Genomic DNA, 13,882 nt, shown 5'->3' with positions numbered 1-13,882 from the left:
ACATTTGGAATTCAGAAACATCACACTTCCAAAGAACTTACTGTTTTATTAGGAAATACGTAATACTGTGGTTATTGATTACTTCTGAGTATCACAACTTGTAGGATATAGCTGATGTAGCTAAACTGGTCCTTAGGAAAAAAATAAGTGTTATACGTTTATACTAGAAAAGAAGTGAAGTCAAAAATTAACTTAAGCAGTTGGAGATAGAATAGCAAAAATAATACAATGAACTAGAAAACAACAGTATCACTCAAGCTACACACTGGTTCTTTGCAAACTAGGAAAAAATCAGGCAAAATTCTTCAAAGAAAAAAAGGAGAAACACAACTATAGATGTTGCAGAGGTTAAACAAGACATGAATAACTTCAATCAAATTCAAAACTCTCAGGAAATAAATTGATTCCTACAGAAATACAACTCACCAAAACTGACTATGTAGAAATTACAAGAAAAAGAACTAGCTGGTGATGGCTGAATAACACTGTGAATGCAATTAATGCCATTGACTTTACAATTAAAAATGATTAAAATGGCCAGTTTGGCTTTAGGTGTTTTACCACAATTTTAAGAATGTAAAAGAAAGAAGAATCTAGACTGATTCCATCAGCAAAGGCACTAGGTTTTCCCAGCTTAACTCACTGCCCAGACATTCTTTTAAAGCAGAAAATAAAACAAAATAAAAAATAAAACAAAACAAAACTAGATAATTTAAGTTTTCACCAACAAACACAGTGCTCAAAGGCTTTATCAGTCAGTTACACCACTCAGAGATAAAAGAATTCCAGTCTGGATGAAAATCTTCCAGATTAGGCATATTTATGAAGATTCTGGTTACTTCAACTACACTTCAATGTAACTGGTCACTAATGTTTGCATTATATTAGGTATAGATAACTTATCCACTCTCTAAGGCAAGAGGTGGGTATCTGGAAGTTTCATTTAATTAGCCTTTATGTAAACCCCAGAATTATGTATGATTCAAAATGTCGTTTGTGTTTTGATTATTACAGCAGTATACAATGTTACAAGGGAAAAAAAAAACACGGTCACTTTTAAACTAATTTCACAAAACCGTTTGACTTATCAAAGGGGTTACAGTGATAGGAATATTAAAGAAGAATATTCTTTGCGATTGGCATACTGAAATCAAACATGACACGGCGACCATTGTAAGTAAACAAAATTACAGGCAAACTTCAACATACACAGATTCAGATATTATAAGGAAAACAAGTCCAAACAAAAAATATCAATAAATAGGATAGTACAACAGAATTGAGTAAGGTTTACCAGAGGCATGCAAGAGATGGTCACTATCAGGAAATCAATTAATATAATTTGCTTCATTAGAGCAAAAGAAAAATAGTATGATTAACTCAAAGTGATAAAACCAACATCACATAATGATTTCAAAATAAATTTTTTTCAGCCTAAAAACTCAGGCTGAATTTTTAAAACACAATTCAAAGATGGGCAAATGATCTAAAGAAGATAAAAGGTCAACTGTACATGAAAAGATGCTGAGCATCATTAGACACCAGCTAAAAGCAAATCAAAACCACAATAAGATACCACCTGACACCCTAAAATGAATGTAATTAAAGACAAGTGTTGGTGAGGATGTGGAGAAATTCTCGTATTTCTGTTGTTGTTGTTGTTGTTGAGGGGAGTGAAGTCGTACTCCACTTTGGAAAACAGCCTAGCATTTTACCAGAAGATCAAACATAAAAGTTCATCTAATAAGCCATTCCACTCCTAGGTACATACCCAAGAGAAATATAGCAACATTATTCATAATAGCCAAAAAGCAGAAACAACTCGAAAGTCCATCGACTGATGAGAGGATAAATGAAAATGTGGCATATCCATACAATGGAATTTCATTTGACAATAGAAAAGAATGAAGGGCCAGGCACAGTGGCTCATGCCTGTAATCCTCAGCACTTTGGGAGGTGGTAGTGGATCGCATGAACCCAGGAGTTAAGACCAGCCTGGTAACAAAATGAGACCCCATCTCTACCAAAAGTTAAAAAAATTAGGCGGGCTTTGTGGCCCACACCTGTGGTTCTACCTAGTTGGGAGGCTGAGGGCACCACTGCACACCAGCCTGGGTGACAGAGCAAGACCCTGTCTCAAAAAAGGAATGAAGTAGCAATGCGTGCTACAAATTAACCTTGAAATCATTATGCTAACTGAACGCAGTCAGTCGCAAAAGACTAATATGGTTCGTGATTCCCATTTCATGATTCTACTTATACGAAATGTCCAGAATAGGCATACCCACAAACACAAAGTCTCTTAGTGGTTGTCAGGAAATGGAGTGGAATGGGGCAGTAACTGCTGATGAGTATGGGGTTCCCTTTGGGGCAATGAAAATGTTCTGGAGTTAGATTGTAGTGATGGTTGCACAACTCTGAATACACTAAAAACCACTGATTTATACACTTTAAATGCGATGAAATACATTATGTCAATAAAGCTGATATAGAAGGGAATGTCCTTAATCTATCAAAAACATACAACAAATGTAAATAGTGACAAGCTGAAAGCTTTCATTCTGAGATCTGGAAGGCAGCAAGGATTGCTCCTTCTAATGTTCTGGAGGTCATAGGCAGGGCAGTAAATTTGCGGGTCAGGAGGGGGATCATAATAGGATTATAAAGGAAGAATAAACTTATTCCTAGATGATGTCAATATGTAAACAACCAGAAGAAACTACAGGTAAACTGAAAACTAAGATCTGTAGCTTGCTGCATACAAAACACACACCCTGAAGGCTCAAAAAAGCACAAGTCCCATGGCGGGGATCTGGCCATTATCTAGGAATCACATTCATCTGTCCTTTGACCCAACAATTTGACTTCTAAAAACAGACATTGAAGACCTAAGTCAACAAACACGAATGAACACGCACAAGCCCACTCAGATGAGAACAACTCAAATGCCTATCAGGCACTAGGGTGCAACCCACATAACAGGAAAAAAAAGAGGGGGTGACCGCGAATCGATACTGCACATCCCAAGATAGGCCTTGTGACAGTGAAAGTGAGGCACACGAGGGCGAGGGGACTATTTGACATTGATTGTTATTTAAGGGGTTCATTTTTCTTGAAGAAAAAATGTGATATAGCTGGCCTAGAGTTAGAACCTGTACAATGCCATTTTATAAAGAACAAAGCTGTTTCCATTCTCACAATGACTGCTAACCTTGGCTTCTGTAAATTGCTAGATCATTTGCAGGATGCAAATGGAGGTAAAGCTGCATCCCTTCTCTTATCTGTAACTGCCAGAATTGCTGGCCTTTGTTTACCAGAGTAAGCACCCCCAGATAATTCCATCCTGGCGCCAAGTAAATAAAAATCTATGGATCCCACCCCTACCCAGACAATGTGTAAACGAATGTTAATCTCAGCATCTGTGAACCCCTTAAATAACAATCAATGTCAAATAGTCCCCTGGCCCTCGAAATGTCGGGAACCCCCTCATCCTCCTCTCCGCCCAGAAGGTGATTTGAATCCGCTGGCCCTCGGAATGTCTGAAGCCCCTCACCCCAGCCTCTCCCCTCACCCCCAAGGTGATTTTACGGGTATAAAAGGTCTTGTCACCCTCTTTTACGGGGCCACGGGTTGGAGAGACGTGAGTCCTCCGTGGTCGCCGGCAATAAACCCTGCAATTTGGCATACTTTTGTTCTGGTGTTGACTTTCTGTGCTCAGTTCGACATAACAAAAAGTCTCAACTGGGGAACACGTTTAAAGAGGGGAGGGTACAGAAGGTGGAGAAACGCCCCGCCGACGCGCCCTGACCACATGAACCCACTCGCATCCTCCCGGGGACCAGCGCCTGGATTGGCCGCCACGAGATGGGCAGTGCCGGGAGGAGCCGCAGCCTGGTGCTCTGGTAAGAAACGCTGCGTCAGCCAGAGGCTCGGGCGGGAAGCGGCAGGCGAGGTCTGGAGCACTGCGCCCTGGACCCCTTCTAGCCGGGCGCACCTGGGTGTGACACGCTAGGACAGCAACCAACGCAAAAGACTTTCTTGCACGGCAGCTCCGGGAGACAGTGCGGCCAGGACGCGCACTTCTACTTCCGCTCACCGGCTATGAGGGGCGGGCTCCGGAACTCTAGCCTTTGGCACATTCGCCCGAGGACTTCAGGACAGGACGGGGCGGGGCGGGGCTGGGCGGTCCTTCAGGGCAAGGAGTGTCAGGCAGTCCTGCTCCCTTAGGGTGAAAGCTGCGACTCTTTATTCACTGAGTTAGAGAAAATAAAGGCACAAGACAAGTAAATAACTTGCTGTGGTCTCAAAGCTAAGTAAGAGAGTCTGCAGGAACTTGAGCCCAACCAGGTATTTTATTCCGTAAGGTCTTCCCCAAGGGAAAAAGCAAGCATCCCCAGAGGAAAACGGGACTGCGCAGGGGGTGGGGGAAGGGGTCCAATTTCCCCCTCCCCTCTTCCTGACCAAAGGAAGACCCCCTAGGACAGGGATACTTTGGTCCAGTCTCCAGTTTAAACAATTAAGTCCAAGAATTTAAACAGAAACATTAAGTCCAAGAATTTAAACAGAAACTGAGGGTCTCTGTCAACACTTGAAATTATCCGCCAAGAAAGGAGATCCTGTTTAGGACCAAGAGGGTTTGATTCAAATCTGCACAATCGGAACCCTGGAATTAAAACTGAAAATCTCAATCTGGTGGTAGAGGAAAAGATGGATTTTAAATGGCTCTGGAGCTGTTACTACTGTATTCAGACATTCCAAAATTCAGACTTAAAAAAGCCTCTCTTTGTCCCTTTTCCAGACACTCCCGTGAATAAAGCTCCTACCTAGACAGAAGGATTTAAGAATGGTTAAGAGAATGAATCATTATTTTAAAAATTATTATTATTTTGAGACTGAGTTTTGCTCATCATCTGGGCTGGAGCAATCTCTGCCTCCCAGGTTCAAGTCATTCTCCTGCCTCAGCCTCCCAAGTTGCTGGGATTACAGGTGCTCGCCACCATGCCCAGTTTATTTTTGTAGTTTTAGTAGAGACAGCGTTTCACCATGTTGGCCAGACTGGTCTCGAACTCCTGACCTCAAGCAATCCGCCTGTCTCAGCCTCCCAAAGTGCTAGGATTACAGGCATCAGCCACCACGACTGGCCAGAGAATCGTTAAAGTTATTCCATAGAGCCACTCAGAACTCAGAATCCTGATTAAAGGAAATCTCAATCCCTCCTCACAGACACCAGCATAAACAACTGCCTATAAATGGAAGACGCTTAAAGCACTAGGGATTAATTACTAACATTAGATTTAGACATTAAGGCCCTGTGTTTAAAACAAAAATTTCATTCTACATCCAAAAATAGCAAAGATTTTAAGAAGTTAGGTTATTTTCTTTACCACATAATGATTGCAGCCTAAAAAAGAAGTACTAGGTGAAGTGTGAGGATATTTACACTTTCATTGGCAAGGACTCTGGGCTTTGTTCTGCGGACAAAGTGCAGGGGTCTGAGGCCCATTAGCCTTCCTGAGCTCCAGGGCAAACACACAGCCTTTGTTAATGCTGGTCTTGGGCTCCGCCTGTATTCAGGGATGAGGTAGAACTTCTTATTTTTCCTAGAGAAAACGCCCAGGCTGCACGCATGCGGATGCAAGGGCAGGCTGCTTGTTCTCTGGAGTACAGCTACTTCGCTGATTACACTGATTCCATTTTTAAGTTATTTTTTTTCTGGAGAGGGAGGGTGGATAGAGAAGGAAAGTCCAGGGACTAACAGGCCCAGAAACTCAGTGGAATGTCTCATCTCACCACAACCTGTTCTGCTCCCTGCTGCTGACAATTCCCACTGAACCCTTCAAGAATCTCCCACACACACAGGACAAGGGCTGCTGTTCATACCTCCCATGGACGCAAACATTGGTGGAACAATCACTTTATGTCAAAGAGAAGCCGTGAGACCCACATGGATGCTTTCAAGGTGGCAAGCAGTGCCTGAGGCTCTGAAAGGGGCTGGCCTAAAACTACTGCACTACATGTGCATTTACCACTTGCCTATGCAGGGCCCTGTTGGCTGGCTCTGACTACAGTCAGGTTTAGGTTGGCAGTGTAGAAAAAAACCCCCAACATACCCTCACAGGCATCTGTAAGTGTCATGTTAGGGATTTATTTGTACTAAACCACACCAGGTTGATGCAAATCTGAAAACACTTTATGATGTCTTTGTGTTTGTCTAAAATCCCGGATCTCTTAAAGCAATTAACAAAAAACAAAAAAGCAGACCCCAAATTGAAAACAGGCTTTCCAATTTCAATGAGTAGCTTTTCCTCCATACGAAGAGTTTACATTTGTGAGTCCTGTATTATTACTGGTCAGATTTTCAGAATTTTTTAAGAGAACACTTTAGGATTTTCCTTAAAAGAAAACAAAGGATACTGTCACAATTTATATATCAAAAACTGACAAAATTGTGCCACTTACAGTCCAGAGCAGAAACATATTTGAATATAAATTCCCAATGAGACTAAACCTATGGGTTTTCAAGGTTAAAAATCAAAACCTATAGCCTTGTTAAATACTCACATATACTTTTTTTTTTTTTTCTTTTTTTCCCTGAGAAAGAGGCTCTCTCTGTCGCCCAGGCTGGAGTGTAGTGGTGCGATATCGGCTCACTGTAACCTCCACCTCTGGAGTTCAAGCTACTGTCATGTCTCGGTCTCCTGAGTAGCTGGGATTACAGGAGCTCACCACCATACCCAGCTAATGTTTGCATTTTTAGTAGAATAGGGTTTAGCCAGGTTGGTCAGGTTTGCCTTGAAGTCCTGACCTCAGATGATTGACCCGCCTCAACCTCCCAAAGTGCTTGGGATTACAAGCATGAACCACCTCACTCAGCCTCACATGTACTTTTAACTTTTCATTCCTTTGTCAACTGCAAGAATTGTAATATTTGACAAGGTGGGTTTTTTTTGGTCAAATATTAAGATTCTTGCAGTTGACAAAGGAATTAAAGTTTTTTTTTTAGTAGCATGGCAAAACACTTTGTCATCTTATTTCTGATGACAGCAATACTCTTATTTTCTTATAATTCCTGAAAATCAACATATAGACATATTTTATTATGCTTTGCAGATAATGTGTGGGGTTTTATTTTTATTACAGATTGAAGTTTGGTGGCAATCCTGCATTGAAGCAAGTCCACTGGCATCATTTTTCCAATATACATACTCACTTTGTTTCTCTGTCAGCATTTTTTTTTTTTTGAGACAGAGTTTCGCTCTTGTTACCCAGGCTGGTGTGCAATGGCGCGATCTCAGCTCACCGCAACCTCCGCCTCCTGGATTCAGGCAATTCTCCTGCCTCAGCCTCCTGAGTAGCTGGGATTACAGGCACACGCCACCGTGCCCAGCTAATTTTTCGTATTTTTAGTAGAGACAGGGTTTCACCATGTTGACCAGGATGGTCTCGATCTGTTGACCTCGTGATCCACCCGCCTCGGCCTCCCAAAGTGCTGGGATTACAGGCTTGAGCCACCGCGCCCGGCCTGTCAGCATTTTTAAGTGAAGTATTTTACAATTCAGGTATATCCTTTGTTTTTTAGACATAATGCTACTGCACACTTAATAAACATTTTTTTAAGATGTAGTCTTGCTCTGTTGCCTGGGCTGGAGCGAAGTGGCACAATCTCAACTCACTGCAGCTGCTGCCTCCTGGGTTCAAGCAATTCTCCTGTGTCAGCTTCCCAAGTAGCTGGGATTACAGGTGTGCTCCACAATACCCGGCTAATTTTTTAATTTTTAGTAGAGATAGCACTTCACCATGTTGGCCAGGCTGGGTTCTTGAAGTCCTGACCTGAAGTGATCCACTGGCCTCAGCATCCCAAAGTGCTGGAATTAGTCATGAGCCATCGTGCCCAGCAGGTTTTTTTTTTTTTTTTTTTTGAGACAGAGTATTATTACTCTGTTACCCAGGCTGGAGTGCAGTGGCATAGTCATAGCTTACTGCTGGCCTTGAACTCCAGGGATGAAGCAATCCACCTGCCTCAGCCTCCTAGGTAGCTAAAACTACAGTTACTCCACCACACCTGGCTGATTTTAAAAAATTTTTTTGTAGAGATGGGGTCTTGCTATGTTGCCCAGGCTGGTCTCAAACTCCTAGACTCAAGCAATCCTCCTGCCTCAGCTTCTCAAACCACTAGGTTTACAAATGAGAGCCACCTCATCCAACCAACATAACTTTTACATGCATTAGGAAACCAAAACATTTGTGTGACTAGCTTTACTATGATAGTCTGTGGAAGCAAACACATAAACCTCCAAGGTATACCTGAATATAACTGTGAAAACCTGAAATTAAATAAGCTGTATTATCTTCAGGTGCCAAAACAGTGGCAAAAAAATAAGAGCCCTTATTTATATTTTCCTGAGTTTGGTTCTGAATTTGAAGATTGGGTATTCGGAGGCAAAGTACTGGGGAAAAAAGGATCGGTCTAACTGTTGATACCATTTGACGTAGACTTAATAGGCCTCCAGGGTCAGCAGCGGGGGGGATTTTGGGTTCATGATGGAATCTGTAGAGTAAGTGGTTTAATGACAATACTGTGAGCTTTATTACTATCATGCTTATACTCTGAAATACTTGATTCTAACAGGACTGTACGTGACATACATGTCCAATTAGACAGATGCAGCTTGCTGACTAACTTCCAAAACGAGAGAGGAAAGAAATAGGAGATTGAAAAAAATTATTTGGGCATGGTGATTTGTGCCTGTAGTCTCAGCTCCTGGGAGGCTAAGGTGGGGGGATTGCTTGAGCCCAGGAGGTGGAGGCTGTGGTGAGCTATGATCATGCTACTGCACTCCAGCCCGGGTGACAGAGCAAGACCCTATAACAAAGGAAAAAAAAAGGTATTTTTGAACTGTGAGTTCTCTGCCCAGAGACACACAATAATTCTGAATATCTGGCCAACAATATAGAACCCAGAAGAATGCAAATTGGCTACTGTTAATTCTGGATGAGGCCAGAAAGCCCGGAGTCAGTAACTAGCATTCCTCTGTTAACTCTGGATGGAACAGACCAAGTGAAACAAGGTAGGCTGGAATCCATCAGAGATGGTGGTGGATATTTCATGGCACATAGGTCACATAAGACAGTAACAATGGTGCTCCCTCAGATAGCTGTAATGAAGATGAAATGAGAGTCAACCTAGGGAAAGCTCTTTGGGCATTTCCTGGTATTCATTAAGAGCAAAATAACTGTGAGGTCAGTTATGATTATTAGGAAGGTTCCACTGGCATTTAGCAAAAAATCATTTGCCTTATTAATGATGTCATTTAACAAATGGAGAATGAGACTTAGGAAAGGGGAAGGGGAAGGGCCCACGTTCCAGAAGCTGGGCTCCCGAGTCTGAGCCCTCAACCCCTAGGCTCTATGTGAACAAACAGTACCTCTAGAGGCTTTTCAACTCTGAAGCCAGTTAGGATCCTGGAATCTTCCCAGTCAGCCGTCTAGTCCACTGAAGAAACTAATAATCAAAAAGAAGAAAAAAGATGTATGAGTCTGGTTCTGATTATTACTGCTGTGTAAAAAAACCACCTGCAATTTAGAGATACAGAATAGTGGTTTGTAGGGTTGGTAACTCGTGAGGAACCCAAAACACTTTCAGGGGGTCTGTGAGATTGAAACTGTGGTTATAACAGCAGGAATACATACCTGACCTCTTCACCATACCCACGTTCACACTGATGACACAAATGCAATAGTGGGCAAAAGTGCTGGTGCCTCAGCAAAAACTAAGGGAGCGGGCCAGGTGCAGTGGCTCATACCTATAATCCCAGCACTTTGGGAGGCCGAGGCGGGCAGATCACCTGAGGTCAGGGGTTTGAGAACAGCCTGGCCAACATGGTGAAACCCCATCTCTACTAAAAATACAAAATAGAAGAAAAAGAAAAAAAATTGGCGGAGTGCAGTGGCTCACGCCTGTAATCCCAGCACTTTGGGAGGCCAAGGCAGGTGGATCACTAGGTCAAGAGTTCGAGACCAGCCTGACCAACACGATGAAACCCCATCTCCATAAAAACAAACAAAAAATACAAAATTAGCCAGGAGCGGTGGCGTGCGCCTGTAATCTCACCTACCTGGAAAGCTGAGGCAGGAGAAGTGCTTAAACTCAGGAGGTAAAGGTTGCACTGAGCTGAGATCATGCCATTGCACTCCATCCTGGGCAAAAAAAGAGCAAAACTGTCTCTCAAAAAAAAAAGCCGGGCGCGGTAGCTCACGCCTGTAATCCCAGGCTGAGGCAGGTAGATCACGAGGTCAAGAGATCGAGACCATCCTGGTCAACATGGTGAAACCCCATCTCCACTAAAAATACAAAAAATTAGCTGGGCATGGTGGCACGTGCCGGTAATCCCAGCTACTCAGGAGGCTGAGGCAGGAGAAATGCCTGAACCCAGGAGGTGGAGGTTGTGGTGAGCTGAGATCACGCCATTGCACTCCAGCCTGGATAACAAAAGCGAAACTCCATCTCAAAACAAAACAAAACAAAGAAATTAACACAGTGGTACCGAACTGCATGGTCACTGAATACCTCACTGCCACACACTCAGGATAGATAAAAATGTTCTCAAGGGAACAGAAAAAGTTGGAAAGCTTAGATCCGTTACCTTGGAAGTATCTTAATGCTTAAAAACTTTTCTGACAGGATCAATGGTCATGTTCACGAAGATTTGTTTTACACACAGTACTATAAAATGGGTCAACATTTGGAAGATCTGAATAATGAAGTAAATTACTATTTCCTTTTATTTTAGAAATGGAAACATAGGTATCACTATGTTGCCCAGGCTGCTTTTGAACTCCTGGGCTCAAGGGATTCTCCCACCTTGGCTTCCCAAAGTGCTGATATTACAGGCATTACAGGCTGCCAGTCTGCCAGCCCTGTTTTCTAAGTAATGTAAGAAGGGTATAAAATCATGCATGGATAAAATAGCCACCAAAGTGCAAGACACAGGCTGGGCGCATTGGCTCGCGCCTGTAATCCCAGCCCTTTGAGAGGCCAACGTGGGTGGATCATCTATCCACCTTGGCAGTTGATCTACCCACCTTGGCCTCTCAAAGTGCTGGGATTACAGGCATGAGCAGAAGGGCACAAGTTTGAGAGCAACCTGGCCAACATGGTGAAACCCTGTCTCTACTAAAAATACAAAAATTTGCCAGGCATGGTGGCGGGTGCTTGTAATTCCAGCTACTTGGGAGGCAGAGGCTGGAGAACTGCTTGAACCTAGGAGGCCAAAACTCCATCTCAATAAAAGAAAAAAAAGTGCAAGACAAACAAATAGATTGTAAGGTAACAGAAAAAATTCCTTGATAGGATTTCATATTCCACACTGCAACTAATCTTCAAGAAACTACCATTTCTTGAGTTTTGGTGTATTATCAAAGAAAATCCAAAATTATCTGAAAATGCTTCTCTCTTTCCAACGATATTATCTCAGCAAAGCCAAATTTTCTACATATACTTTAATCAAAACAACTAATGGCAAAACATGTAAAAACAGGTACGAGAATTCAGCTGTCATCTACTAAGCTCTTAAGACATTAAAAAGATTTGCAAAAGCATGCAATATGCCACTTTTCCACATTATTTTATTGCTTTGTGGAAAAGTTACTTCTTTTTTTTTTTGAGACAGAGTCTTACTCTGTCACCCAGGCTGGAGTGCAGTGGCGAATCTCAGCTCACTCCAACTTTCACCTCCCTGGTTCAAGTGAATCTCCTGCCTCAGTCTTCCAAGTAGCTGGGATTACAGACGACCGGCACCACGAATTTTTTGCATTTTTTGTAGAGACGGGGTTTCACCATGTTGGCCAGGCTGGTCTCGAACTCCTGACCTCAGGTGATCCACCCACCTTGGCCTCCCAAAGTGCTGGGATTACAGGCATGAGCCACTGCGCCCAGCCAGAAAAGTTACTTTTTTAAAGGTTTTATTTTACTAAAATATTTTAAATTTTTGCTAAAATTTTTCTTTTTTTTTTTTTTCAAAGAGTCCCGCTCTGTCACCAAGGCTGGAGACTGGAGTGCAATGGCGCCATCTTGGCTTACTGAAACCTCGGCCTCCTGGGTTCAAGTGATTATCTTGCCTCAGCCTCCTGAGTAGCTGGGATTACAGGCACACAACACCATGCCAGCTAATTTTTTTGTATTTTTAGTAGAGAGGGGGTTTCGCCACGTTGGCCAGGCTGTCTTGAACTCTTGACTTCAGTCGATCCACTCACCTCAGCCTCCCAAAGTGCTGGGATTACAGGCAAGAGCCACCTCACCCAGCCTGCCTTAATTTTTAATATGTTAAATATTCACAGATATAATGCCCATTGGCAGAAGCTTTTTGGGGTGTGCAATTTTTGGAGTGTAAAAGTGTCTCAAAATAAAAATGGAGGATCATCTGGGGCCAGGAGGTTAAGGCTGTAGTGAGCTATGACTGTGCCACTACACTCCAGCCTGGGCAAGAACAGCAAAAAAAGACTCCTCCCTACCTCCCCCCAGAAAACACATGCTGGGTGTGGTGGCATGTGCCAGTAGTCTCAGCTACTCAGGAGGCTGAGGCAGAAGGATCACTTGAGCCCAGGAATTCAAGGCTGCAGTGAGCGATGTTTGCATCACAGCACTTCAGGCTGGGTGAGGAAACAAGACCCTGTCTCAAAAAATTTTTTAGAAAGTGGCCAGGCACAGTGGCTCATGCCTGTAATCCCAGCACTTTGGGAGGCCAAGGCAGGAGGACAGCTTGAGCCCAGGAGTTTGAGACCAGCCTGGGCAAAATGGTGAAACCCTGTCTCTACAAAAAAAAAAAAAAAAAAAAAAAAAATCGCTGGGTGTGGTGGCATAGGCCTGTAGTCTCAGCTACTCAGGAGGCCAAGGAGGAGGATCGCTCGAGCCTGGGAGTCAGAGGTTGTAGTAAGCCAAGATCACCGTGTCACTGGTTTCTAGCCTGGGTAACAGAGACTCTGCCTCAAAAAATAAATAAAATTAAACAATAAAAACAAATACAAATCAGAAAAGAGTCCTTGGGTTTGGTTTCTTGAATATATTCCTGCTCCTCTAGATGTGAAGATTTGTAAGATAAAAAGACAAGTTATCTGTTCCCCACACAACCAATGCAGAGTTCGGGACAGGAATGGGATGTTGAAAATAGACATTCCTATAACAAGATATGGGTGGAGAGATGGAGTCCCACAGCAGCCCATGACCTGTAGCAATTCTTCAACTCAGGCAGGAACATGTCTGCTTCTTAAGCACCAGTGCAGCTCCACAGGAGTGATTCTTATGAAGTTCTCTACTGAATCATAGTTGCTTTCCCATAAAAAGTAGACATTTTCAACTGTGTAGCTTTGCAGGCCTATTTCATCTGTTTTCAATCTGCAGTTTGGGGGCTCAAAGGTCTCTTTTCATTTTGTACTACTTCTTTCCATTTTGTTTGGACAAAGTTGGCCTTGCTTTTGCTAGTGGAATAAAAAACCTTTTTATCTCCTTTAATTTTACAGGGTTTGTGTAATTAGACCAAAGCCATGGCTAAAATCTCTTAGGCCCTTCTCTGTCTCGGGCCCCTGTCTGTGGGAATGCAGGGGAACAATGCCCAGATGGGATACTGAGATGTTCTTTTAGTTAATGAAGAGGCACCTTAAAATTCTAGATAGAGTATCTATTCGTAAGACTATAAAACATCAAACTAAAGGTCTCTGAGGTTCTAAGAAACGGTTCTGTGATAAAAGGTTTTCATAATAAAATCTCTCAGTGAACTACTGCAGTCCCAGCAAAAAAAAAAAAAAAGATAGCTGGGCGTGGTGGCATGTGCCTGCAGTCCTAGCCACTTGGGAGGCTGAGATGGGAAGATCACCTGAGCCCAAAGTT

At 42.9% G+C, this 13,882-nt stretch overlaps 1 protein-coding gene across 9 annotated transcripts in view; it reads right to left on the bottom strand.

Annotated features, from left to right (window-relative positions):
- The window catches only part of LOC103789755 (zinc finger protein 559), a 53,466-nt gene that overhangs the window by 8,516 nt on the left and 31,068 nt on the right, over positions 1-13,882 (bottom strand). For 2 of the 9 annotated variants that reach the window (XM_078360506.1, XM_078360507.1), the window contains exons 6-7: positions 9,426-9,502; positions 7,899-9,155 (exon numbers count right to left, since the gene is read on the bottom strand). The exons of 3 other annotated variants lie outside the window; for them this stretch is intronic. In XM_078360506.1, coding sequence (XP_078216632.1) covers positions 9,455-9,502 — 48 coding nt within the window. In that variant the 3' untranslated portion in view covers positions 7,899-9,155; positions 9,426-9,454. Of the gene's footprint in view, positions 1-7,898; positions 9,156-9,425; positions 9,503-13,882 lie in introns of those variants that run through there. 4 more of the 9 variants (XM_078360504.1, XM_078360505.1, XR_013531043.1 and 1 more) reach the window with 2 other exon arrangements.

This window comes from Callithrix jacchus, chromosome 22 (assembly GCF_049354715.1).
Source record: "Callithrix jacchus isolate 240 chromosome 22, calJac240_pri, whole genome shotgun sequence".
Classification (NCBI taxonomy): Eukaryota; Metazoa; Chordata; class Mammalia; order Primates; family Cebidae; genus Callithrix; species Callithrix jacchus.
Note: the sequence above shows the minus strand (reverse complement) of the source record. Positions and strands in the feature narration are given on the sequence as shown.